The following is a 27,474-nucleotide window of genomic DNA, read 5'->3' as shown; positions in this document are numbered from 1 at the left end:
GTCCATGGGTTGCTGGCCCAACATTCACCCTGAGACCTCTCAGAGGTAAATGAGAACAGCAGCACAGGAAAAACCCTGGGAAATATGAGGCCATCCTCCAATATTGTGAAATCAGGATGTGTCCACTTTAAATTTCCTTTTCATTATTAATAGAAGTATGTGTAGAGAGGGAAAGGAAAAATAAGTGGATATATCTACAAAATGGGGGAAATGCCTTGGATTTAATTGATACAAGAGGAGAAGAACTGGGAATTTGAGCATTTTCCCAGGAAGACTGAAGTAGTAGCCTCCAAGGCTACAGTAATATTTACAAAGATGACTTAATTCTGCACAGTTGAGCTAAAGAGAAGCCCGACATGCAGTGCTGTGATTCTGATCATGCCAAAAGTGTCATGATCAAATGGGTGTTTGGGTACAAATATTAGACCAAATGGTATTTATTGTGCCAGGTGTGGGCATATTCCTGCAGTCAGAGCTGACTTGTCAAGCAAAGTGTCTGTTTGCCATCTCCTTTCAGAATAAAATGTCATTGCAGATATCCTGGAGACACTGGAAGGTCCCACTTCCCTGCAGTTGCCTGAATTCAGACTAATTGTAGGAACTGAGTATCCTGGGGGCACAGGGAGTAGTAGTGCTTGTCTTAATGACAAAGAACAGCTTGCTAGAAGTTGATATTTTAGCTAATTCGATTCTTTTGCAGCACACGTCTCTGATGTGTTCCTGATGGTTCCAAGGCTGTCTTAAAAAAACCTAGGGGCTGTCTCAGAAATTGGAAGTTTAAAGTTCATCGTAACATTTCCCTTTTGCAGTGGAGAACCTCGCAGAGGTTGTTGGCTTTTGACAGATTCTTCTTCTCTGTGTTGCATATTTTCCCCCTCTCTACTGATGGTTTTGCCTAGTCTCAAGTTATTGATATTTTTCTAATTGTAGACTGGTTTATCCATGTTTTCCCTTCCCAAAACAAACACCCAGGCCAACCTTGTAAACCTTCCTTTGCCCAAGCTGCTGTTTCTCACAAGGCTCTTTTGTGAGGGCTGGTTCTGGGAATGCTGCAGTTCCTGGGAAGCTCTCTGGCAGTGGGAGGCAGGCAGTGCCTCTGCTGGTGTTACCAAACAAACCCCTCTCCCCTGCCCTGGGGGCTGCTCTGCCTCCCCCAGAACTGCATTTCAGCTGTCAAGAGCTGCAGTAGATCCCCACTGCAGTTATTTGTTCATGCTTAAGAGCTGTATATTTTGTCAAGGGTTGTAAACACTGTCAGGAGGAGTTTGACAGGAGTGAAAAATGAATTGAAATTGCTGGTGCAGAGAGAAATAAACCCAGTTTTAGCTCTGCCTGCTGGGGAGGGGGAAAGCACATGGAAGGAATCCTGTGAGGGTGGGGAGGCCCTGGCACAGGTTGCCCAGAGAAACTGTGGCTGCCCCAGCCCTAGAAGTGTCCAAGGCCAGGTTGGACGGGGCTTGGAGCAACCTGGGCTAATGGAAGGTGTCCCTGCCCATGGCAGACGGTGGAGCTGGATCATCTTTAAGGTCCCTTCCCATCCAAACCAGTCTTGGATTCTATGAAATCCAATTCCATGAAATCCAGCTTGATCTCTTGTTTCTTGTGGTTTTGGTGCTGGGACATTTGAGGAGAAGATACAGAAAGCAAAGTTTAGTTTACCTTCTGTATCCATTATCATATCCTGAATTACATCCCAAGCCTTTCTCCACCAGCTCACAATTGGTGGTATCTTATCAGCCAGAACAGTTTATGACTAACCCCAAATCATTTCGCCGCAGGAAAACGTTGTATTCCTGTGATAGCACAATGGTGGGAGGTGTGGAGGACAATAGTGATAAAATGTTAATTTTAATTATACTCCCCTTCTAGAGTGTGCATACTTTATTTATAAAGATTGCACAGACAGAGGCCTTTTGTGGTTTTGTTCCTTTTGTTCCTCCTCAGCAGTTCTCCTTTCCCTGTTCCTGAGATGACCAGGAGTAGCAGAAGAGCCAGGCACAAATGTACACATGCCATGAGTTTCCATGAAACACTAAAAACAATTCCTGTAGCTGCCCAGGTTCTCTTCAGGAAGGTCCTCCTGGCTTCCATGGGTAGGAGTTGTGGCTTTGAACACTTCTGATGGGTTTGACCTGTTAAACAATATTTGAAGTCTTTCGTAGCTGCAGATGAGGCACATCAGTGATAGGCAGGTTTGAGTTCTGTTGTCTTTGGCCTGATCTTTCTCTCCAAGAGAATATGAACTGGGATTAGGAAAGCAAAGTGTGAGCATCAGATAGGAAACTGTGCAAAACTTTTCTGTCAGTGAAAGTAACTTTCCTACTAGCAGAAGGTCTGGATTCTCCAGCAGAACGGTTTAGAAACCAGGCTGGTGATTAGATTTTCTTTCACTTGGCTGTGAGATTGAAAGTAACTCAAGCTCATAGTCAAGCACTTTTCCTTTGCAAGGACAGGAGGTGTTGTAGGTGCTTTCTGTGTTATATAAAATACACTGAGAACACCCCAGAGCAGCCCTACCTGCTGTTTTAGACCTGTTTTGAGCGAGTATCTTGTGTCTTTGTGAATGGATTTCTGTGTTGGGGGCTGGGCACAAGCACAGAAAGAGAGATCCAGATCTTATCCAAGTATCAAAGGACGCCTCAGCCTTCAAACTACCCTTTCAGGGCAGTGTGTTTGCAGGAATAAGTCACCCGGGAGTGGTGACTAGCTCTGTAGCTTCCAGTGTGTTTAATGTTGCTGGGAGTGTTACACAATTCCCTGTGGATTCTCCTGCTGTATTAAAAGCCCCATAATTTTCTCTCTGAAGGAATGCAGGCTTGGCTGCTGCTTTTACTTGATGTTGTTGACCTCTGGTGTCATTAGGCTTCTGTTTAAACACCTCGTGTGGTCAGCAAGGAGACGCAAAGGAACCTGGAGATGATTTTTATTGTGGTTCTAGTAACAGGCTGGAGCATCTTTCTTGTTGGGTGTAATCAGGAGGCATAATTAGGCAATGTTTTTCCGTAGACTAAGTCCTTTTAGCAATTTTCTTCACAAGGAATTGCTGTTCAAAGGTCTCTTTGACTGTTTAAAGTAGAGCACCAGTCTAGAATAAGACTTGAATATTAACTTCTCCTTTATAATGGAACACCCAACAGTGCCAAAGGTGCCAGTTCTGCTCTGCAGTGATTTTGTGTCTCATCTAGACCATTGGTGGAAGTTTGGGGATAAACCCCCATTGCCCTGTTGTTTGGGAAATTTGATGCTGGAATGATTTCTAGCAAAGAGGTTCTGTGGGAGGATGTTGCAACAGGCAGAAACACCTCTTCACTCGAGTGCTGCACCCGCTGTGTCCCAGCCAGGCTCTAATGGAATCAGGCCTTCCCATTAATTAATACCTTTTACATGGAGCCTATCAACTAACATTTAATTTGCTTCAATAAAAAGGCAGGATCAAAATGATCAGTGCTTAGGATAATCTGGAAGAATCCCTGTATTTTACAGCATCTTAAAAATGCTCATTTAAACAAGAGGTGGCATTTGGAAGGAGCCAGTTGGTTAATGCAACTTTATGTCTAATTTAGTGCAAAACTATGACTGTAAGGAAAATGATCTCTTAAACAAGGATTCTAAAATCAGAGAGAATAGTGAATTGTTCGTTTGTTTTGGGGTTTTTTTTGGTTGTTTTGTTTAACAAAAAACCAGGAGGTTATGGACTCCCCATCCCTGGAAGTGTCCAAGGCCAGGTTGGACGGGGCTTGGAGCAACCTGGGCTGGTGGAAGGTGTCCCTGCCCATGGCAGAGAGGTGGACATGATGGTCTTGAAGGTCCCTTCCAACCCAAACCATTCTGGAATTCTGTGAAAGTAAAGAAGGCTTCACTGAGGTTCTTTTTTAATGAAATCCACCTTGTGTGGTCCAGCTCTATCAGCTAATGGAAACAGGCAGGCAGCTGTTGGTATTTACAATCCTGAACTGCCTTCCAGTCTCAGGAATGGTTTAGGAGATGGCAGATGTGGGCTCTCCTCTCAATTAACAAACACCAGTGCAAATGGTTAAATAGAGGCTGGTGCTGCAGCACAAGTCTGGTGTCATGAGGGTTTCTCTAAATCTGCCCAGAAAGTCTTGACTGTGATTCTTTCCCATCCCAAACTCTACCACAGTGCCATGCCCTGGCTGATTCTGGGATTAAACTGTGGATCCTTTTTGTGTGGGAATCTGAGTCTGTACATCTGATGGGCCCGTGAAGTCAGTTCCAGTGAAATCAGTGGGTAATAACCAGAGTTATAAACTGTAATATTGATATTTATTATCCGGGTGTTGGAAAGGGGATTAGTGGGCATGTTCCTACAGCCCCACAGGGGAGGTGTGAGTAAACTGTGTGTAACGACCGTGAGTAATGCAGGAATTAAATCGTTGGGCTGGGGCGGGTTGGGTGTTAAATCTCGTGCCAGTGCTGCCTTGGGGCTCCTGTAAACAACAGATGGGCGTCAGAAGGAGCCCAGAGTGGTGAAGAACAGGCAGGAGCACCAAGCTGGGTCTGTAACCCATGACAAACCCTCCCGGGCAGCAGGGAGGTGTCATACTTGGCCCTGCCATTTGCCTCCATCTCCCCGAGGTGTGACCCATCCGAGGAGAACACATCAGGGGTGCTTTGTGTCCTCCCTCTCCTCGAGGTGTGACCCATCTGAGAACACATGGGAGGTGCTTTGTGTCCTCCCTCTCCTCGAGGTGTGACCCATCTGAGAACACATGGGAGGTGCTTTGTGTCCAACGTGAGCAGGGCTGGGAGCAGCTCCTGCCACGGATGGGTTGGTGTTGTCTTAGTGTGCAAGAGAAACCAACGCTGCTGTTCCTGGAGCAGAGGGGGGGTTCCGTGGGTTTGTGGGTTTGGGTATCATGACTTGGTCATGTTTTTGTGAGCCTTTTTATAATTATTGCTCGAACTAACACTTTAGTTTCCTGTTGTGGACTTACACCTAACAGCTCTGGAGTGCTTTCCTGTCTGCTGCTGCTCCTCTCTCCATAAACTGGTGGGAAGACACTCCAATAAATGAGTGAAAAGTTTCAGTCAGCACATGAGAAAGTGGCAGGGGAGATGCTTAGACCACTATAAAAATATCCTCTTGTTCCCTTTGGAAGTTTTCTCCTTTCCATGACTCTCCATAAAACCACCAGGAAGAAGAGACTTGTCTTCCTAAAGAGTTTTGCTTATGGAATAAATATTTTGTCATTAAGTATTACCTGATGAATATTTCATTCCTTGAGGGATATTTTAAATGAAAGAATAATGCAGTTGATACCATCAGGTAACTGCTCTGCTTGTGCCTTTCTGCCTTGAGCAAAATCATTCTTAAACCAGTGTGTTTATACCTGCTGTGTTCTGTGAGCATGTTGTTTGTTGTTTGAATCAAACCAGACATCTGAAAATCATTTAAAAGACAATTTCTGAACATTTTTTGGCAAGGCAAACTCCTCTAAAACTTTGCATTCTAAAGAGGTTTTACCAATCTGCTGCAGTGGGTGATGCCCTTCGCTGGTCAGTATTCCTGAACTGGCATCAATTCTGGGAGAGGAGAAAGGAAAATGGAACATTGGAATGGAAAATGGTCGTGTTTGGTGTTCACAGAGTGAGAAAGTGTTCTGAAGCTTGTTGTGTCAACACAAACTGCTCAGTTTAATTTCATGGGCATTAAGGCTTGAACACTTAGAGAAGCTTTGAAGGGACTTATCCTGAGATGTCTCCATCTCTTCCCTGGGAGCTACAGGGGATGTTGGGATCGGTGAGCTGGTTGCTACTCTTCCCATTTCAGAGGAAGCACAAGTTTGTGGTGTGACTCAGCTTTACGAGAGCACTCTCTAAGCAGTGTTAATCCTGGCTGACTACTGGAGTGTTTTGTTTGCCCAATATCCTTCCCGTTAAAGGGAGCCGGCATCCTTTGTTCTGTAAGACAGCACTGCAGCAGGAGCTGGTTCTGAAGGGATGACGGAATGCCACCGGAATGTGATGTGTCACATCTGGCAAAAAGGCTCCAAAAATTTGGACTAGCCCTTTATTTGGGGTGGTTGGAGCTCAAACATCCTTAGGAGGTGGTAAAGAAGGAATAAAAGCCTGGTTACATTTGAAATTCATAATGCTGAACTTTTTTTAAGAAGAAATAACTGAAAAGATAATAAGAAACCCTAAAGTCTGGTAGGTTTGGATGGCAATGTTTCTGAGTTAGAAAAAACATTTTTGGATGCAGCTGGAAATCATTGCAATCTGAGCCAAGAAATAAGTATATTTGGGAGCAGCTGGAGCAGCTGGGAATTAATATCCTGCTGCAAGCATGGGAAGACTGCTGGTTTTCCATCCATTTCCCTCTTGGGTATTACAGTCCTCATCAGACAACCACAGAGTCATGGAATATCCTGAGCTGGAAGGGACCCACAAGGATCATCCAGCCCAACTCCTGGCCCTGCACAGACACCCCAACATTCCCCCTCTGTCCCTCAGTGTTGTCCAAACCCTCCTGGAGCTCTGGCAGCCTTGGTGCTGTGCTCACTGCCCTGGGGAGCCTGTTCAGTGCCAACCACCCTCTGGGGGAAGAACCTTGTCCTGAGATCCAACGTGACCCTTCCTGGCACAGCTCCAGCCCTTCTCTGGGTGCAGCCACAGAGAGCAGGGATCAGTCCCTGATCATGCCCCTTTTTCCTGGCGTTATCCAGCTCTGGAGTTACCTGGCTGCTGCAGAGGTGATTATTCAGGTGATGCTTCCCTATTCCTTGGGATGAAGGGAGCACCAGGAGCTGCCAGTCCCTTTCCTGGACATTTTCGGCTGCCCCACATGTTTGCCAAGGAGCTGAGGGCATCCACAACTTGCTGGGATTAAGACTTGTGGAATAGTGTCTTCTCCTTTTAGATGGTAACTGAAGAGAAAAGTGTTGACTGATATAAATGACTGGGAGAATAATTTAGTCTGTTGAATAATAAAGACATCAGAGCCATAATTAACATCCTCTCAGTGGATGCCGACTCCATACTGCTGGATTTTTGGAATGTGCAGCAGCACAGCTGCCAAGGTCCCTTTAAAGTCTGGTGTCTTCCAGCAAATACAGGATGATCACAGGAATGAGCAATCTTCCTATTGTCTCACTTCCTTGGAAGTTTAAATGGAGAATTAATCCTCTGCTCCATTGTCATCCTCTGCCTTCCTGCCCAGTCTCCTTCCTCTCCTCCCTACAAATAGTCTCCCGAGGTTTAAGTCTGAGGAGAAAGTAAGATTGGCATTTTTAGCTGTTAAATGAGGTTAATCAGCTTGGTGGTGGGTGGAAGAAATATGCTCTAGGGTTAAGAATATGATATTAATGGTTAGTAGGACCCCTTTTATCAATCCAATGAAAATTTCCTTCTCTTAGGCAGGAACTTTCTGGTTAAAAATTGTCTGATTGTTTTATTGTCCCTATAATAAGCGGAACACAGGACCTGTGGGAGGGTGTATAGAAGGTGCCATCCTTTCCCCCTTCTCTTGAAGATGCTGTTTTGAGTTTGACAGAGGGGGATTAGGGCTGTAAATCCCTGCTCTGTAAAATGCACTTTAACTGGCACAAAGCAAAGCAATGGAACTCCTGGAATTTCTGCAGGATGGGGAAGGTTAGTCTGAGCAGACTTGGAGCTGTGTAATCTTGGCAGCTGCCTGGAGTGGCTGAACTGGGGAGGAATGCTAATCCTTTTTCCTGACTTTTGCCATAGTCAGGAAAAATATGCAGATGATGTTTTCCAAAAATACATCCCTCTGCAGAATGACCAGGGTGAGGATGCAGTAATACAGCAGGATAACCTGGATGCAGCCAGGCTCCCTCATTCCAACAGTTCAAACCTTGAGAAGCAGCATATCCATTTTTGCAGTGTCTGCTCGACTCCCGTCCATAACTGGCAGCAGGAACAGGGAGAATGATTCTCCTGTAACAGAAGGAGACCTTAGAATCTTATAGATTGACAGTATAATTGCCTGCTTTAATTAATTTCACCTTCTTACCTTTGATATAAAAATCTGAAAAGCAAAGTTACTATTTTTATAGGAATATACATGTAATTAGTAGTCAAAAAAACAAACAGGGTATGGAGATCCGAGTTCAAACATTTGATGACAAATGCAAATTTCAGCATAAATATTTTACTCTGCTTGGCAACCAATCAATGCTGGTAAAAAGATGCGCAACAAATCTTGCTGCATAAATCCAACTTACACATGTTGTTGTGTGGGATATTTCTGCCCCACAATGGCAGGGAAGAGTGGATGGAGCTGCATTGCCAGCTTGAAGCTCCAGGGAGGTGTGACCTGTTCAAGTGCCTCTGGCTCCTGGAGACAAACTGCACCAGCACCAGTCTGCCCACATCCTTCCCTGCCCAAAACTTCCACCCTGCCTTCCATTCCAGGTGGGATTAAAACTGTGGAGGCAGAGCTGTACCCAGTAGCACAGGGATGGTGTGTGCATCAAATCAGCCTCCACTGGACATCCTGCAGTCCAGCCACTGCCAGGCTTCTGTGGAAAACAGGATGGATCCATGCATTTTGGCACACTTAACCCTGTATTTTCCAGAATGCTTTGATTTGATGGATTTCTGGCCTCCCAGTTTGCTGTTTTCAGTTAAACTCTAAAAAGTGTTGAAGTGGCAACCGAAATTATTGTGGTGGCACTTGGAGAGTCTGTTCACAGGGTTGTTTTTAATCATGTGGTATGCAAAGTTTCTTTTCAAGGTGTGTAATTCCTGTTGTTAGACCAGGCGAGTCTGGTGTGGCACTACTGCCCATTCAAAAAGAGGACAAACATTTTGCTTTCTCTCTCCCTCCCAAACTCAACAACATCCATGTGTATGAATGTGTATTGTCATGTTTTCAAGACTCTCAGCTTTTGAATTCGTGTTGTTTGGTTTTTGCTCTTTAGGGAGTTTCAGTGCTTAAAAAGGAACTGTTCTTTTATTTTTAACACTTAATCCAATTATTGTAGAATCTTAGAATGGTTTGGGTTGGAAGAGACCTTAAAATCATCTTGTTCCACCCCCCTGCCATGGGCAGGGGCACCTTCCACAGACCAAGTTGCTCAGAGCCCCAGTAATGAAGTCAAACATGCTGATGTTTGTAGTGTGAGGTTTAATTGAACAGTTTATAGCTCTGATTGCCTTTCTTCCACTGCAGCCCTGCTGCAGCAGCAGTGTGTGTCCCCTGCCCTCAGAGAATTTGTCTGAGTGCTCTCCTTGCAATGTAGTGCTGGGAAGTGACTGGAGCATGGAGATTATTGAGGTTCTTGATACAGAAGGTAAATGAATGTGTGAATGGATGGCACAGACTGGTAAATAATAAGATAACTAATTCACATAACTTCCCTTGAACTGATTCTTTGTGCACTCAAAATTTCCCACCTTATTTGCAACTAAAACTGAAACTAAAAGAGGGAAGATTTAGGTTACAGATGAGGAAGAAATCCGTCCCTGTGAGAATGGGGAGGCCCTGGCACAGGGTGCCCAGAGAAGCTGTGGCTGCCCCAGCCCTGGAAGTGTCCAAGGCCAGGTTGGATGGGGCTTGGAGCAACCTGGGCTGGTGGAAGGTGTCCCTGCCCATGGCAGGGGGTGGGATGGGATGGGCTTCGAGGTTCCTTCCAACCCAAACCATTCCATGATTCCATATTGTGTAGGAGATCAGGAGGAATGCTGATCCCAGTGGAAGTGGAATTAGCTTTTATTCTCTCACAGACTCAGTGTTCCTTGTTTGAGGGGGAACAAGTGGGGGAGATCATCTGCTCTACATTTCAAAGAACTGTCATCTCCTACAGCTCTCAGACCTGTGATTTTGAGGGGGAAAATACTTTTCTGTATAATTAACACTTTGCCTGCAAATCTTGTCTTTCAGGTGGGAAGAGGAACTGACAAGAAGGATGAGTCTGGAATCTATGGTAGAAACCTTGCGAGAGGTGAGGTTTGAACAGTTTGTACTGAAAAGTTTTTCTGCACGTTTTATCATGCTGGTCATCATTTAAATTTGTGTTTTAAGTAAAAATCTGACTTCTAGCCAGAGTAGCTGGGTGTGCTGTTCTAGATGACAGTGATAAAGTTGGGAAGCTGGAGCAGGAAGGTGCTGAACTTGGTGACAAAGCGGATGGAGGGGGTGGTGATGTGCTTTATCAGCCTGCTCAGGATAAGTGAGGAGCTTTCACCTTAAGACTTTGCTGCAGCCAGGTCTTCCTTATTCCCTTTTCCCAATTGCCACCCACTTCTTACTTTTCTAAATTGATACCTGCCTCTTTTAAAAAATGCTTGGTTATAATTATGTCATTAGTATAGGCTGTTTCATGGCTCATCCCCCTCTTTTTTTATAGCTGATTATAGTGTTGGACCTCTAATCCAGGTGCATTGGGTTTGGGTTATTCCAGCTGGTCCATCAAGTCTAATTTTCTGTGAAGAATTTTCAGGGGAGCCGAGTTTTTCTTAGTGTTTTATTTTGGACACAGTAAGTTGAGTTGGGCTCTCACCTCTCTGTGCTTTCTCTTGCAGGAGGCACAGGAAGCAGAAGCTCTCCAGGAGGAGTTGAATGAGAAGATTGAGAGACTGAAAGCAGAACTTGTGGTCTTTAAGGGTCTGATGAGTGATGTAAGTACTGAGTGGCCCCTCCACTGCCTTTGTGAGTGTGTGTGTCATGCCAATGGCTTCATTCATGGAAAGGTGATTAGTGAGTGCTGCTGTGTAATTAGTGTGATGCTGCCTCTGATCTAATGCATCAGACAGATCTCCCTCCCCTGCTTCCTGTCTGGTCTGTGTAGAGATGCATTAACTTGCTGCTTAGCCCATAACCCAGACTCTTCCCTCCCTTCCCCTTCTCCACAGTGCCAGCATTCAGAGCTGCAGCCCTGGAGAAAAGTGTTGGAGAACTCCCAGGTCAGGACAAAGGGGTCAACACTGTGCAGCTCCATGTGCTGCTGACATGGGGGGTTGGGTCTGAGTTATCCAAGAAAATCCTGTTCCTAAAGGAATACACTGTATAGAATCATGGTTTGGGTTGGAAGTGACCTCAAAGCCCATCCCATCCTACCCCCTGCCATGGGCAGGGACACCTTCCACTGTCCCAGGTTGCTCCAAGCCCCGTCCAACCTGGCCTTGGACACTGCCAGGGATGGGGCAGCCACAGCTTCTCTGGGCAACCTGTGCCAGGGCCAAACCACCCTCATAGGGAGGAATGTGGGTTTAATCTCCTTTAATGAAAGCTCTGAAGAGAAGAATCCAATATCCCCGGGTCAGGTATTAGCTTTGTGCTGCTTCAAGCTAATGGTTTAAGAAAAAGAAAAAAGACTGGTTTTCAAAGGAATTTCCTCATGTCTCCTTAGATATTGACCTCCCTTCAAAGCCAGAGGGTCTTTTAGGCTGTGATTGAATAATTTTCTGACATTTAGACCTGGTGAAATCATGTACTCATGCAGGTATCTAGAGAGATAAACAGGTGAACATTAAGGTGCCTTTCTCTGGAAGTCTACAGTAGTGCTGGTGCCAGTTGTCTAACGAATAAATCCTATTACGCTTATTTATTCTGTAATTTTGCATCTAACTGCCTTCTCCTGCCTTTATATAAACCTGCAGAACCTGCTCCCAGGGTCAAATACATTCTCCCTGGGCCACTGGATGTGTTTATGTGAAATCCAGCAATTAGCTGGCTCTTCTTTTGGTGTTTAATCGAGGATGGCTGTGCTTGGCTGGAGGGTGTGAAAGGGAGAAATTGGTTGGGGCTCCATCCCTGGGAGGACTTTTTGCACCGAGGAACAAACGTTGCTCCGTGTGTACAAAAAGGGTGGTGGTGAAGGCAAACATCCTCCTTTGGGCTTTGCAAACTCTTAAGGGAGGAAAAAAAGCCCAGGGAAAGCACTGTGAATGCTTGCTTTGAATCTCACTGGGTAAATATTTAGAGCAGAGAAATGCAAAATGTTGGCACGTGGTTCTTGCTTTCCTATGGATAAATCACTGGTACCTGTTCAGTGGATAAGATTGTTTTGAGTGTGTCAGTGTTTAGAGATTTCTTTTCCTCAGTGTGTTCTGGAAAACAAAAATCTCTAATTCTAAAGGTGGTTGACAGGGGCTGGAGAAGACCGAGTAATAATTTAATTAAAGAAGGAGGAAAAAAACAAACCAGACCAACAAAACCCCCAAAGCTTTCCCCTTAGAAAGGGGATTTAGTATTTAAAAAGTTTTTCCTACTTTTCTGGTCCAAGTGGAAGCTTTGCCTGGCCATTGAAGTGGGACTTTCTAACAGAGTAAGTCTCAACTAGGCTGGAAAATTTGCTTTGTGGGGTTTTTGAATGTTTCTTCCTAAGGAGCCAGATGTACTGTCTGAGTGGGAGTATCTCTTATAAATTGTGTTTGTAACTACCCAGAGTGAAGCAGGGCAATATTAAACTTTTGCCAGGCTGGAGGGCAGGGTAATGCCAGAGAGGAAGGAGTGTTTTCCGTGTCACAGGCTCTCATGGATCTCTTCAGATCCAGCCTCAATTTGATGACTCCGTGGTATGTGTAAAGGTGCTTCACCCTGAATCTGATTTAAGAGCAACTTCTCTGTGCAGCACAATTTTTCTGTTTGAAAGAGGGGAAGCTTTGCATCCTCATCAGGCTTTAGATTTCATTCTCTTCTGCACGTGCTACACAGGGGTTTTCTCCATTTTTAAAATGTTATTTATAGAATCACAGAATGATTTGGGTTGGAGGGACCTGCAAGACCATCATGTCCACCCCCTGCCATGGGCAGGGACACCTTCCACTAGCCCAGGTTGCTCCAAGCCCCGTCCAACCTGGCCTTGGACACTTCCAGAGATGGGGCAGCCACAGCTTCTCTGGGCAACCTGTTCCATTGTTACAACCTGTTATTGACCCATAAAAGTTCCCTGTTGCCTCATTAGCAGTTTTTTTGGGGTGGGTATAGGTTTTTTTTGTGGCAAATCCCTGTGAGGAATTAGCATCAGGCATGAATGTTGGTTGTCAGCTGTCAGTCCATGAGGTTGGCCTGGGGTTAGAGAGATACTGAGGGGTATCTCTTCTTTCCTGAACTGTATAATAATAGAGGATAATCACTGCTGTCCTTCCTGCAGCCCATGACAGACCTGGACACAAAGATCCAAGAAAAGGCCATGAAGGTGGACATGGACATCTGCCGCCGAATCGATATCACGGCCAAGCTGTGCGATGTCGCACAGCAGCGCAACTCGGAAGACGTTTCCAAGATATTCCAGGTGATTAGGCCATGAATTTTCCACAGAGTAGGGCAAGAGGGAGCCAATGTTGAGGAGTGTGGTCCAGGTCATTTGCCTTTCTTGAAATTTTTCTTTACAGACATATTTTCCTCTCTGGGTCTGGCAGTGTAGCTCTCCTGCTGTAGCACTAAGAGCACAAAATGGAGAGAGTATAAAAAAGTCTCAGGATGACCTTTAAGACATAAGTCTGATGTTAGTCTGCAATGAATGCAGGGCAAGAAAAAAAAGCAGCCTTACAGGGTCTAGGCTTGTATAAATTACTCCCTCACATTTGTTCCCTTCACAAGTGAGAGATTTCAAGCTTGTAGAACTGTCATCTGAATGTTCTTATTTCTGGCTCGAGCTCCGTGGCCAGAAATAACATTTCTCTGGCTGCTCTGTGAGACAGAAGCTCCAGTTGCTTTCCTTGAGCTACTGGGGCTCCTTGGTGCTGGAAGGAAAGTAATTTAATTTGCTCCAAAAGCTGTGACAGCTCTGCCTGGGGCAAACTCCCAGTGCAGTTGGTTTTCTGTCCCAACTGCAATTTCAGTTGTGATTAATCCACCTTCCTTCTACTTCCATCTCAAAGTGTCTTGTTCAATCTTTCAATAAATCTGATGCTTTTCTCTGTATAGCGATGCCACAATGTGCCAAATGCTGTCCAAACCCACTGTAAAAGGTCCTTGTGGTCTCTACTAATGAAGCTGCCTGAACGTTTGATTTTTTTTTCCTTATGTACTCTAAAAGACTCAAATCTTATAGAAGACAAGTTTTTTTTATGGCATGTTGAGCCACTGCATTGTGGTTCCTTCTTGTCTCTGAGTAGAGTTGCCGAGTCTTTCTGCTTCAAGGTAGCAGCAGGACACACTTTTGGTCATCCATGCAGGGGTTAAAATGATCAGGAGAACAATACCCTGGAGAACAAGGCCAATAAGGGATGGTTTAAATGCCCATTAGAGGAAAAACTGCAGTAGGTTGGCAGTGGAGTGTGTGTTTGTGATTCTGTGGCACGAGCTGTGAATGTCCTCTGTGTTCACAGCCTCAGATCCTCTGTGCCCCTTGCAGGGGTGTCCCTTGAGTTCTCTGAACCTCATTTCTCTGGGGCTGTCCGGGCATTTTCCTGACTGATCCAACCCTTCTTCTGTCAGCCTGAAGATTCTCAGCCTGTTTCTGCTGATGGGGTGGGGATGACCCTGAACTAAAGGCTCTCTAGAAAGGTTTCCTGTCTGTCCCTTCCCGGTGGTTCAATGCTGGAGGCAACAGCCTGTGGTGGTGGCAGGAGAGGGAGAGTTCTGTCACTGCTCTCTGCCTGGGCACTGCTGCCAGCTTTTGCTCGTTCCTGTATCATTCCAACCTCTGCATGTCCTCTGGTAGATGCCAGATGAGCAGATGAACATCTGTAGAGCCCTGGCAGCCTACAGCTTGCTTTGCTCTGTTCTGAACTGCTTCCCTGTGCTATGTGTTCACCTCTCGTGGCAGACGCAATTCCTGATCCCTGACCTGCCTGGGAACTGATGGACGGTTGTATCCACTCAATCCTAACGCCTCTCCTTTACTTCCACGCCTGTATTTCCCACACCCTCCTCAGCTGAACCTTGTAGTCACTGCTCCTCTCTCCAACTCAGGTGGCTTCCAAGAAGAAGGAGCGCAAGCTCCCGTCGGACGACGACCTGTCGGAGCAGGACGGGGACAACGGGCGGTTCTCTGACGACGAGGTCAGCTGCTCCCTCAACATCACAGATGAAATGAAGAGGATGTTTAACCAGCTGTGAGTACCCTGGGCAAAACCCCTTCTCAAATGCAGGCTTGGCCCCAGAACACCTGAGCTGCCACCATGGCACAGGCCTGGAGCTTTTCTGGAAGTTCAAATAAAATTACCTGATTTTTGTTCCTCCCTTAAATAGGGAGAACTGCAGAGAATATAAAAAATACAGGCAACTAGTTTTGCTACTACATGTTGCTGTAACAGCAGAAAAAGAAAAAACATGAAACAAAAAAAGAGTAAAACCCAGAAGTTTATTCTGTATGTTTGGCTGAATATTGGATTTCTAAAGGTTTGGAAAGAAACTTGCTGCTATTTGGCAGTTCAGTTTGAACTGAAAGCTCAATTTGAAATGGATACAAACTTCTCCAGTATTTTGGATGATTTTTCAGTTGAGCTGTAGGCAAGTAGGAGTGGTGGATCTGTCTGGAAGATCAGTTCTAGCAGTGGACAACACTTCATAGATTTCAGGAATGTGGATGGTGTCAGCTGTGCTGCAAAGTCTGTTACTCTAAACTAGAAGAATTGGAGTTTCTTTTGTTTAAAACTTGGCCCCAAACCGCAGTGTTTGGAAGCTTTTAGCAGCCAAAAAGGGATTCTCTGTATGTTGGTGCTGCACGGAGCAGTTCAGGAAGGTGGTTGTTGATATGCCTTGTGTTCTCCTCTCCCATTCTGGGTAGGATGGAGGTGGCCACAGCCTAGTGAGACTTCTGGGGGTCTCTGCTGTTTTCTTTTGGCAGAGAAAAGCCCCAGGAGGCACCATAGGTCTGATTTCCCCAGCATTTGAATGTGGGTCTCTTCTGCCAACTTGTGCAGTGAGTGCAGAGAACTCCCAGTGCTTTCCCACACAATGTAGGGCAGTATTTCATGTGTAGGAGTGCACAAGGAATGGTCCAAGAAGCATCAGCTCCTCTTCTGTTGTCAGACATTGCCAAGAGTTCTGTTTTCAGAGGGAGTGTCTCCTCTTTTCTGCCCAAATTCACTGTGTAGAAGGGCATGCTTTTTGCAAAAGTTGTAGATAATTTCCCTTGTTAGGACTCATTTTACATGTCTTTAGTCCCTCAGTAATAGTCAGTGCAATAAATACAGATTTTTAACTTCTCCACTACTAAATTCAGTGTGACAGCAGGTAGTGAGTGGACTTTTTAGAAAAGCAAGAAGCTAAAATGTACCTGGATTGGTCATGCATTTAGTTTTTAATTTTGTTGCTAACCCTGTCGTGTGATACCAGTGCTGCTCAGGAAATTCTTATCTCCTGGTCCTATATGGCACAGAGTACTAGAGGAATCTCGTGGATATATTTAACTTGGGCTGGGTATTGGGGATGTATGTTGCTGAGGAGTCTGGGCTTGGGGTCTTTGTGAAGTAGAAAATAATAGTTTAGAAATAAATGAGGAGTTTATATCAGTAACAGAAACAATGCAACTTGCATTTCCTATGTAATGAACTTAATCTGTAAGTGTCTGGTAGTAAAAGAGTCAAACTGCAGTGGGTTTTGAGCAGTGTGTGTGTCTGAAGTCAGCCTGGGAGCCTCTGTGCTCTCTGACCAGGACAGATCTGGCAAAAAGAAACTCATTTGAGGAAGTTGAGTGTAAAAGGCACAATCATGAACGTACAAGTTTGCTGGGGTTTTTTAAATTATTTTTTTCCTGTCATGCTGACTGTAGCCAAACGTTTGCCTGTCTCTTGCCAAGCTCTGCAGCCTCCTAAGGACAGTATGGGCTCTCCTGCCTGCCTGAGATGTTATCTGTGTGGAAGGAAGTGAGCTAAAGTACTAAAAATGCATCAGTCTGAGACCAGCAGGCTGGGTCAGGAGCAGTTTCAGCTTCTCGTTGGGGCTCCTGAGCCAGGATGAGAAGCAGCTACTGGTGTTGTGCTTTGCTGCTGTTCCAGCCCCTTTGAAACTTTCCTTTATTGCACAACTAAAGGGTTTTGAGCAAACAGCAGTGTGAAAGGGCACTCTTGCCACTGTTTGCTCTCAGTCTAAAGTGGCTGTACTTGTATTTTCATTGTTCCAGTGAACAAGGAGTGTTTATGCTCACCTGCACATCACTTCAAGGTTCATTTTTTTCATAGTTGTTACTTTTGAAAATGATATTTTGCCTTTGAAAGTGATGTTTTGCTTTGGAAAAACACATTTTTAAGTGTTGCAGGGAAAACGTTGGCTGAACTCCCTCGTGAAATCACAGTCTTCTGGTGCCTGGTCCTTGTAAAATTCCTGGTGCTGTGTTTGGGCTCGTTTTCCCATGGGTAAAAAAGAATAGTTTCAAGCATTTTTGTGGTTTTGCAAACAGGGGAAACTACTGTGTAGCTCCATCTGGAGGTCAGAGCCAGGGCTGTGTGCTCGGAGCAGCAGCGCCAAAAAGGATCTTTTATTCTGCTTTGGGTGGCAAAGAGCCCAGGAAAGAGGGACTTGGACAGTGGCAAAGCCTGTTTGTAAAAGCTGTGAGGATTTTCAGCTGCTGCATTGTCCCCTTCATTCAGCTCTCATAGCCCATTTTTCTAGACAATTAATTAAAGGACTGAGGGAGTGGGGCTGGAGTGCTTTCATTAATGCTGGGTCTGTTCTCACAGACGGGAGACATTTGATTTTGATGACGACTGTGATAGTTTAACATGGGAGGAGAATGAGGAAACACTGCTGCTCTGGGAGGACTTCACCAACTGCAATCCTTCAATCGACCTCCAAGGAGAGGTGAGTTCCTGTTATTTTCTCCAAATATTCCCTGCAGAAACTATCCCTCAGCTGCTGCTTCAGCCGTTTGAGCCTGCGGATATTTCACTGGTGACCTGTTTGCCACATAAACTTGCTTTGTTTTAAAATCCTCTCAGTGCTTTCTCTCCATGGTTGATTTTTCAGTCTGTGCAATCAGTTTATTTGCCAAACTTCATTTCTTTGGCCCCTTCAAACTGAGTATGTGAAGGTATTGTCGAAGTGAGTGCCAAAAGATCCCAGTGTGTGGCTGTTGCAGGAGATCAGGGAATCTGTCACCCTGAGCAGTCCGTTCTCTAAAGCTCAGTACTGACAGAGAGGAGGTTTAGGTGGGATATTGGGAAGGAATTCCTCCCTGGGAGGGTGGGGAGGCCCTGGCACAGGTTGCCCAGAGAAGCTGTGGCTGCCCCATCCCTGGAAGTGTCCAAGGCCAGGTTGGACGGGGCTTGGAGCACCCTGGGCTAGTGGAAGGTGTCCCTGCCCATGGCAGGGGTGGGATGGGCTGGGCTTTAAGGTCCCTTCCAACACAAACCAGTCTGGGATTCAATGATCTTCCACACAACATCTCACTTTGTACATTATCATTCACACTTTAATTTTTAAAATAATGTGTAACAGGGGATGGGCTTGCACAGTGGCCTTGTGGGGAGCAAAACAACTTGAGTGTGGTCTGAGGAAGATGTTAAAGGATGTATTTCCCACCCCAAACAAAGGAACTGTGGTTGCAGGACTGCATAAAGCCCCATGGGTCTTCTGAGCCTCTCGTGCTTCCCTCTTCCCAGTCAATAGGAATCTGCTGGATAATGAACAGCTTGCTTTTAATCCTTAAGATCCCACAGAAAGCCAGCTAATGGCTGTATGTGCTGCCTCCTTTTTAAACAAGCCTAAAGAGGGATGGAAATGTCCAGGGAAGGCTGGAATGGGAAGCTGGTATTTCATTACTGAGTAGCACAGTGGTGGGAGGTGAGAAATAATCCTGCAGCCTTCCATCAGCACTGGGGTGTGGAGGTGCTGAGGCAGCAGTCTCAGGAATATTGTCTGGTGGTGCCTGCCGGGGTGTGTTAATGATACATCTCTCGTTTGTGACCAGCTGTACACTCGGAGACTGCAGAGATTAGGGGAAGTGCTGGAGCTGTGGAAAGCGGGGAGAGTGGCAGTGATAATGTGGAGCCTGTGCTGGAATTAGTGACAGGCTGATTTGCATAGAGCCCTGTGCTGTCTGAGCTATCACAGGGATGGGGCCGAGCCCAGCCTTATGTGCGGAAACTCTAAAGATTTTAAGAAGCTTAAATCCTTCTAAATGAAAATTATACAAGGAAAGGGTAGATTTTGCTTGTAGATGGAAATTCAGAATAAAGACTGCTCCGGCTGTGCCTGGTCTTTAACATGTGCTTTACATGCCTGAATCTTCCTTCCATGGGCTTTATTCCTTTCAAGTTCTTACATGCTGCCCTCACCACCTTCTTTTATGACCTTCCTCCTTAAAGCTCTTCTGAATATAAAAGGATCAGTGCAATGATTCTTGTAACTCCAGGCTGGATAGCCTGGTGTTGGTACCAGGAACGATCCCAATAAATCTGTCACAAATGTGGCCAGAGGATGGAAACATAATTAACACCCATCAGTGCAGTTGCATTAAATTGATGATAATTTTTTTGTGGAATACAGAGGCAGGTAATAACCTGAAAGAGAGAAAAATGACATTCTCTTTGTGACAGGACAAACCAGGTCTGTGTTTTGTAGTACAGACTGTACTGTCAGTGCAGAGCAGTGATGATCCAGGAGCAGGAGGTTTCCTTTGGGACAGCATTTGGTCCTGGGTGTAGTATTTCCCCAGGAGTGAACTGGCTTTATCCAGCAGTGCAGGGAGGAATTTCAATGGGAAGCAGTGCGTGCTGAGCATACCTGTGAGGTGCTGGAGAGTAATAATATGTCATTGGAAAATGAGAATTCCAGTGCAAAGCTGTAAGTAGCAATGTGGTCAATGGAAGGAAAAATTTAGTTTCATGGCTGGAGAGCAGCTACAGTCTGTCCAAGTGTGATCAGACTGTGAAAAGCTGAGGAAAATCCTTGGGTTTGGTGCTTTGGAATGCACTAGGTATATGGGTTTAATTGCTGGAGCCTTGATCAGACTTTATCTTTGTGTGTCCAAAGCCGTGGTCGTGGCACAAAAATGTGTTTCCCAGTATTCCAGTTTGAAGAAGCAGAATATTCCTTCTCTGTGTGAAAATGTCTTTAAGAAATCTTTGCATGAAAGAGCATGACCTGCATTTCTAAGTGAGCTTAAATAAAATCTTCAGTCCTGAAGTCTTTGTTGTTCCTTGCTGATTCTTTGTGTCCTCCTTTCCCCCCTGCAGGAAGAAAACCTGGGAAACCTGATCCATGAAACAGAGTCTTTCTTTAAAACAAGAGACAAGGAATACCAAGAAACAATAGGGCAGATAGAGGTAAGGAAGGGGATCATGACAATAGAAATTGTTCCTAATGGATGCAGACATGCCCGGTGTTCTGCTCTGGTGTATCCCAGAGGGAAAGAGGAATGTCTATATATCTAAGAATGCAAAGGCATTTCCCTCTGACATCCCCTGGGGATTTTCTTTATACCATTAATGCTCCATACTTTAGCACTGAGCATAAATCTGAGGCTGGTAGAGACAGAACCTTCAGAACAAAGGGAATAAAACACACTGTTATTCTTTTTCCCCTCTTTGTCTTGTATATCCACCCTCAACCTGGAAAATGTTTCACAGGTTGCAAGCTGTAACTTCTCAAAATCCTTGCCCTGCCTACAATATGCTTTCATTAATTACTGCATGTTGACAAACAAGATGCCAAGCAGCAGAAAAAAGCTGTAGGGCTGTTTAAAAACCAGTGTGAAGCCCTGATTGCACTTCACGAGCTGAGGAATACATTGGCAATAAGGAACAGTGAGATTAAATGTATATTATGGGTTTGTTTTGGCCTGGCTCTGGGAGCTGTAGCATCCCCACCAGTATGGAAAATGGACTGAAACTGGGAAGAGCTGCCACTCAACTTTAGGCTGATTATTTTCCCTTCCTTTTGCAGCTGGAATTAGCCACAGCCAAGAGTGACATGAATCGCCACCTTCATGAATATATGGAAATGTGCAGCATGAAAAGGGGCCTGGATGTCCAAATGGAAACCTGTCGGAGGCTCATCAAAGGCTCAGCTGACAGGTAACAAGGCATTACCCCTCTGCCTGGGGGGGCTTCAGGAATTTATTTCCCTCTGGGTTCCTGCCAAGTTTAAAGGCAACAGTATCATTTTGTCTCTTTGTCCTTTGGATAATCTTGTTTTGTTCAGGGTCAAGTATCAGCTTTAAAGGGAGCCTGTAAGAGTATGTAGGGTCCTACACATTGTGCCACCTTTAAGGATTTGGCACCTATTGGTAAGAACAGGGATCTCTAACTTTTAGTCTTAACATCTTAGATTTAGAACTCTTAAAAGCCCAAATTAAATCTTGACTGTGGACTTACATGAAGAACTCGGGTTTTAATCTTCTCATGTGTTAAGAACCTTAGACTATGAGGGATTTTTCTTATCTCTTGCTCATGCCCAGTAGAATAAGATGATAAACTTTCAATTTTTAAGACTGCACATATTAGGGATGATGAGAGTCTCTGTTAAGAGACTTACTTTCCATTTCTCCATCAGTAACCCTATGGCAGCCTTTATGTTTGTTTGTATAGGAGATAAGTGGGGTGGCAACTTAATTTTACTGTTGGTATTTACTGTAAACCAAATATTTAATGTTAAAAAGTGCTTTTTTAAATAGTTTTGGGAAGTGAAAGTGACTATTTTCTTTAAACATTCTCTTTTTTCCTTCTGTCATGGGTATTTAATTTTTTTATCTGAACCTTTCTGTGCATTTTTCTGCAGGAATTCTCCATCTCCCAGCTCTGTAGCCAGCAGTGACTCAGGAAACACAGATGAAATTCAGGATGATTTGGACAGAGAAACGGATGTGGAGCCCATGGTCAGCTGATACAAAGTTGGAGCATTTTGGTGAAGGCGAAGATGGAAGAAAAGATTCAAACCCAACACATTGATGGAGGAAAGATGAAAGACTTGCAAGCCCTTGCAAGTCTCTAAGGACTCATTCCTACACGCATCCCCACCCCACCCAAGGATTGGTGCTGTAAATTTCTATTGTTCTACAAACCATAAATGCAGAGTCCTGTAAGAGAACACGGGGTTTTAATTGTGCCTTTGCCCCAAGCTGAGCCACTTTGAGCTCCAGTGGAATATTATTAGCAGGTGTTTTTATAAAATACATTGTTTAAAAAATACAAAGCTGGAAGCAGCAGAGAATGGTGCTGCAAAGGCTCTGGGTACTTCAACAAGCTGCTGGTTTTATTGAGCTGCTGCACTGATGGGCAAAAGGAAAACTGGCAAAAAGAGCAGCAAACCCAAGACAATTCTGGTGCAATCACCAATGTCTGGCACAAAAAAAGAATTGCCTCCAAATTGAGCTAACATTTAAAAATAACAGCAGGTTTAGGGACAGCTCTTAGCAGTAAGCAGCTCTACAAGATTAAAAGGAGTTTCTTCATTCCATCTTTGGGGGTGAAGGAGCCTTTGAGACGTGTCCAGGCTTTCTGCTGGACTCCAGGACCTGGAGAAACAGGTCTCAGCTCGGTGGCAAAGCAGGTGGACAAAGGAGGTGTCAGTGGGGGGGACTATCACTGATAAACTACTATGCAAAAACAAAAAATGCTCGCCTTATTTATATGGAATGTTTGGTCCCTGCTGGGCTACAGTTATCTCTTGGGAAAAGGAAAGCTAAACCCACATTTGCACACTTAGTTGTCTGTAGAGCTTCTTTCGAGGTGGAATGTCATATTACAATGCCTTTGTTTCCAATGGTTGGATCAGGAGGGGAATCAGCCCTTCGGTTCCGTATTGGTTTGTGTCTTTTTTCAGGTTTTTTTTTGGTGTTTGCAAATCTTCTGTTGCTGACAGGGAGATAACTCCATTTTATGCTGCTTTCATGATGTTTAGAGTTGAAGCACCGGGATAAACTGATATACATGGAGGCTGGAGACATGAGACTGGGAGAGTTGCAGACCACTGTTCTTCAGGGAAGCTGAACGGAAACACTGTAATCCTTTTTAGGGCATAGTGAACTGAATCCTAGGCTGCTGCTGCCCTGGAATTAGGGAGGAACAGCCATGTGCTTTCTCTGTGAGAAAGTAGGAAGACCTTGGCTCTGTATTTTTACCCAGGAGAAGCAGCATCGAAAGTCGGATCCCTTGGTGGTGGTGGAGGAAACTCTGGCATCATTAATCTGTTCATGGTTATAATGGGAATTGTAGCACCTCAGCCAGGTAAAAACAGGGTATAAACCTCAGCCAATAATTTTTTCTTTGTTTTTAGACCAAGACTGAAAGAGTAGTTCATACTGCCTAAAGCTAACTCTGGACTTAACTAGTGGTTGTAAGACTTGGAGTAAACACCAAATGTATTTGCTTTTCCTGCCAGGAAGCTTAGAAACTGCTGTGTAGGAGCAGTGCTAGGACTGGACAGGGAAAATCTTGATTTAAGCACCCTCTCAGTGTTGTGGAAAGGTAAACTGGCCAATCTTTGTCGCTTCCTGAGTATCATTTCCAAGCCTCTCTGGTGTATTGATCTGGGATCAGTGGAGTTGCATAGTAAGCAAACAGCCAGTATAGATCAATGTTGTTTAATTCCATTAAGAGCACAAGTGTCTTGGAAAATGGCTCATTCCTGGGCAGCAATTGCTCTGTCTTGTGTGGCCATGGAGAGGGGCAGCACCTGAGGGTTTCTGTTGCACTGGAACTGTGGATACAGGAATGTTTTCTCCTTTGAGTTTCCTGTGTTGCTGCCTGGAGTTCGTCACCCTCAGATCCATCTTCTGCTTGGAATGGTGGTGCCTTTAGGCCATGTGGATCTAAATGGGCTCCCTGTGTTTTTCAGAGTGGGGAGGAGGACTGGGATGATCCATCTGGATCCACAATGTGGAGGGTACCATCCTCAGCTGACGACTTCTGCCCGTGAAAGTAGATCCAAGGATGTTCTTGTGGTGTCCTTACTGATGGAAATACTCAGTGCAATTACTCACAGAGTAGTTAGCAACTCCTTGGGTCCTGTGGTGTGGGGGAGGGGCTTTCCAAAGCCTGTAAATGTAGATAACTTTTCTCTGGAAGAGAAACCTTTTTTCCAAAGTGCTCATTCCAGTTATTCCTTAGGTGGCCAAAGTGGTAAATGTCATGTTCATGGGGCTGAAAGCTGGGGGGTGGGTGGGAGGCTGCAGAGGGAGTATTTTTTGAGGGGGCTGGGACTGCATGTTGTAAATCAGCAATTTTAAGGTTTTCAAGCCTGTTTGAACTTCAGCTGCTACTGAGGAGTTTGTCCTGAGGCCAAGGAAGCTCTGCCAAAGCTGGATGTCTGTGTTGCTTTAGTGACTGTGGGGGAGGCTTTGCTCAGCTGTCCTTGCACAGTGAACCCTGGAGGTTGCCTTTGGCTCCCCTCAATTAGGGAAGTTAGGGAATGCTCCTTGGCACTGGAAAATCCAGCACTTGTAAGGGCCATCGGGATTTGCTGCTGGTTTGGGGTGAGGTTGTTATTTTTCTTTAAAACTCAAGAGTCCTCACAGGGAAGGCTGGGTGTTCCCAAAACTAGGAGCTGGTGTGTTGAGGGTGGGGAAAATGGGAATATCCTCAGTTGGACAGTGAGGAAGCAGGAATTCAGGTGTAAACTCCAGTTACCCACAGGCACAGTGCCGAGGAGCACCTGTAGTAGGGTCGGTGTAGGGGGTGTGGGGCTGTAGTAGAGGGTTTAGGAATCATGTGGATGATGGTGATGTGTAGGACAGTAGATTCCCATGGTTGGTGGTGTCTGTTTCTTATATCCATATATAATCCCTTTTTAAAGAAGAAAAGGTGTTTTCATACTTGGGATTGGGGGTTTATTTTCATTTAGGCTGGATCAACCACTTGGGAGTTACAGGGGTTGATCCTTGATAGTTTTCCTGGGAGGTCATTGGTTTAGTGTCCAGCTAGTCCTGCTCTGTGTGTGTATCACCACTCTAAAAACCAGATCAAAAGCTTGCCAGAAAAAAACCAATTAATTGTGAAAATGCTGGAAATGATTTGGATGACCTCTTTCTTTTTCCTTTGTAAAGCTGTAAATACTTTATTTTTGTTTTCTATTCTTAATACGGTGTCATATTGACACTTTTTTAGACTTACAATCAGAAAATCCTCCTCATTGTTTCTCATTTTTTAAAAAGGGGATTTCAAGGAAGCAAATTTTTTTGCTCATTAGCAGTGTAATAATAGATCAAATTCCTAAAATGGGTTTGTACAAAAATGTTTTCAGTAAACACATGGCAGTTTGTGGATGCATGTTCAAAAATGTCCAAAGAATGATGTGGTACAAATGTTTTAATGTGGCACAAACATTTTTTTCAAAGACTTAGTGATGCTCATATTAGTTCACACAATGAAAAAAACAAAATTACTTTAAAAAAGATATGTGTTGGGAGGGAATGTAATGAAACTCATCTAAGCTAAATGTGTAATCTATTTATAAAAACACAGTATATATTCTATTTTTATTAGAGGTTTTTAAAGTGCAAACAGAATTCTGTTAGAAAATGCAATTATTCCCATGTGAAGTCTCTTCTACTCTGATGGGACTCCCAAATTCCCAAGCATGGAAACAATGGGAACTGTGGAGCACTTACCTGTCGCTTCCTTGGGGAGAAAACAGCAGTTTAACAGCCTTTCTGCCACTGCAGAATTATTGCTTTTCCCTGTGATTTTATTCCCTTCCCCTGATTGTGAGGATCCTGCTGGAAAGGGTCAAGGCCTCCATTTGCGCCCCTAAATCCCAGGACAAAAGTCATCCCCAGCCTGGGTTTGTGTTCTGCCAGGCTGGAAAACAAATTATATTTAACTTCCTGTATAAATTTGGATTAACTCAATGAAACAAAATGACAGATCTGAATTGTGCCTGAATATGGATCCAAAGCTGCTTCTAAAATGAGATTATATTAATTTTTATTTCCATAATCATTTCTGCCAGCAAAAACACGAGTTGGCTCCTGGATCCAGGCCTGACTGGGGAAAAGCCACGGCAGTTGGTGGGTGCTCACAGAGCCACGTCCTGGTGTTTCCCTTGGCTCTGGGAAAACGGGGAAGGATGTTTGTGTTGGAAGAACTGCAGCACTGGGAAGGCTCTGTTTCATGTTTGAGAGTGCTTCATTTTAGAGCTGAATGTTTAAGTAGTGATTTATCCCAAATTAAGACATCTTAGTGCTTCCATGGTGTAGGAACACCCCGATGAGGATTTTCCACTTTTTTGCTTTAGGATTTCAGGATTTTTATTCTTTTGCACTGGTCCAGGATTGGTTGCAGGGGAACACACAGGTTTTTGAATGCTTTGCCTTTAGTGTTGTTGCCCAAATGTTTGATTTTAAGCTGTTAGTGGAATGTAACTTGTGTCAGTTGGAGTTTTAAGTGAGAAACAAAGTTATCCAGTGAGGCAACAAGTGTTGTCCTGGTGTTAATAACCTTGGGATTAGAGGTGAGCTGGAAGCACTGCCTGCCACATTCCTCATGGGAATGAAGTCCCAGCCCCTCTCCCCTGGAGGGGGAACACTGAGGGCTTGAACAAGCCTTTGGCAGAGTAGTGAAGAAACACTTGATTCTTTCTTTTTGTCTGTTTTTGTGTGTAGTTCAGTGTCTTCAGACCCTTCTGCATTTGCAGGAGCTTTTCAGAGCTTCTCTTTTGAAGAAGCAACAAACTGTGTTTAAGAAATGGGTACTTGATTGTAGAAATCACAATTCCCTCCTGATTTGAGGCACTCCAACAGTGAAGCACTTCTGAAAGTGGTGCTTTTGGGTCTGGCCACCTCCATTTTTGTGGTAAATAATGATAATGCTTAAAAAAACCCCTGGGGTGGCTTCAAACCTGTGTCATTCCTGTGGCAGAACACCCAGGACCACATTGCTACAAACCCAGTGGGGCTGCCCAGGCTGTTGACCCCCAAAATCCTAAATTTCTGTTTTATCAGAAAGGGTTGAGGATGATTAAATCCTGGTCACTAAACACACTTCTTGTGGTTTCACCAAAAGACACACAATTCAGTCCTTAAAACACCTTACTGTGAGTAAAGTGTACGTAGCTACGTTCTGCCAAAAATGATTATTTATTATTTATCGTACTGGAGTGGAGGGTATTGATGACTCTTCCCTCGTGCTGTGTCACTTCTTGTCAGTTCCTCTTAGGTCACGTATGAATTTCTTTTATACCCATGACAACAGACTACTGATCCGTGTGGAAATGCCCCTGGATACCGTCCACTTGTAAATATTGTGCTTTATATTCTGTATATTAGCTAATTTTAAAGAAAAAAGACTGGACTGGTGATGCTATTTGAGCTGTGGCAGGGGAAGGCCAAAGGATGAACCAGCTCCCACACTCTGGAGTCAGGATGTGGCTGGAAGGCTGTGCTGGGGAGACCAAATGGTACAAGACAAACCTGCTGCTGATGGATTTTGGACCATTAAACGCTTCAAAAATCGAATCCTTGTCATCAGGAGCCCGAAAACACCCACAGGGAGAGCCAGGACTGTTTGCCCTCCTCTGAGTTCAGCAGATTTGCTCCGTTTTTCCTATTTTAGTGCCAAAACCAACCCCACGAGCCCTCCCAGGTCTGCTGGCCGGCTCTCCACGCTCTGCTCCAGGTCCCCATCCCATCTCCATCCCTCCGTCCTGGTTCATCTCTC

General features: G+C 44.7%; 1 protein-coding gene across 3 annotated transcripts in view; it reads left to right on the top strand.

The window, feature by feature from the left end:
- Nucleotides 1–21,803, top strand: part of IFFO2 (intermediate filament family orphan 2) — a 38,257-nt gene extending 16,454 nt beyond the window's left edge. Inside the window, exons 2-10 of one of the 3 annotated variants that reach the window (XM_051773429.1) lie at nucleotides 9,869–9,929; nucleotides 10,510–10,605; nucleotides 10,840–10,890; nucleotides 13,083–13,223; nucleotides 14,849–14,991; nucleotides 17,560–17,680; nucleotides 20,056–20,145; nucleotides 20,765–20,895; nucleotides 21,599–21,803. In XM_051773429.1, coding sequence (XP_051629389.1) covers nucleotides 9,869–9,929; nucleotides 10,510–10,605; nucleotides 10,840–10,890; nucleotides 13,083–13,223; nucleotides 14,849–14,991; nucleotides 17,560–17,680; nucleotides 20,056–20,145; nucleotides 20,765–20,895; nucleotides 21,599–21,704 — 940 coding nt within the window. In that variant the 3' untranslated portion in view covers nucleotides 21,705–21,803. The remainder of the gene's footprint in view (nucleotides 1–9,868; nucleotides 9,930–10,509; nucleotides 10,606–10,839; nucleotides 10,891–13,082; nucleotides 13,224–14,848; nucleotides 14,992–17,559; nucleotides 17,681–20,055; nucleotides 20,146–20,764; nucleotides 20,896–21,598) is intronic. The other 2 variants (XM_051773430.1, XM_051773431.1) reach the window with 2 other exon arrangements.
- The last annotated feature ends 5,671 nt before the right edge of the window (nucleotides 21,804–27,474 follow it).

The sequence above is a fragment of the Manacus candei genome, unplaced genomic scaffold (assembly GCF_025592945.1).
Source record: "Manacus candei isolate 608988 ecotype Guabito, Panama unplaced genomic scaffold, ASM2559294v1 h1tg000169l, whole genome shotgun sequence".
Lineage (NCBI taxonomy): Eukaryota > Metazoa > Chordata > Aves > Passeriformes > Pipridae > Manacus > Manacus candei.
This window is presented reverse-complemented; position numbering and strand designations above follow the sequence as displayed.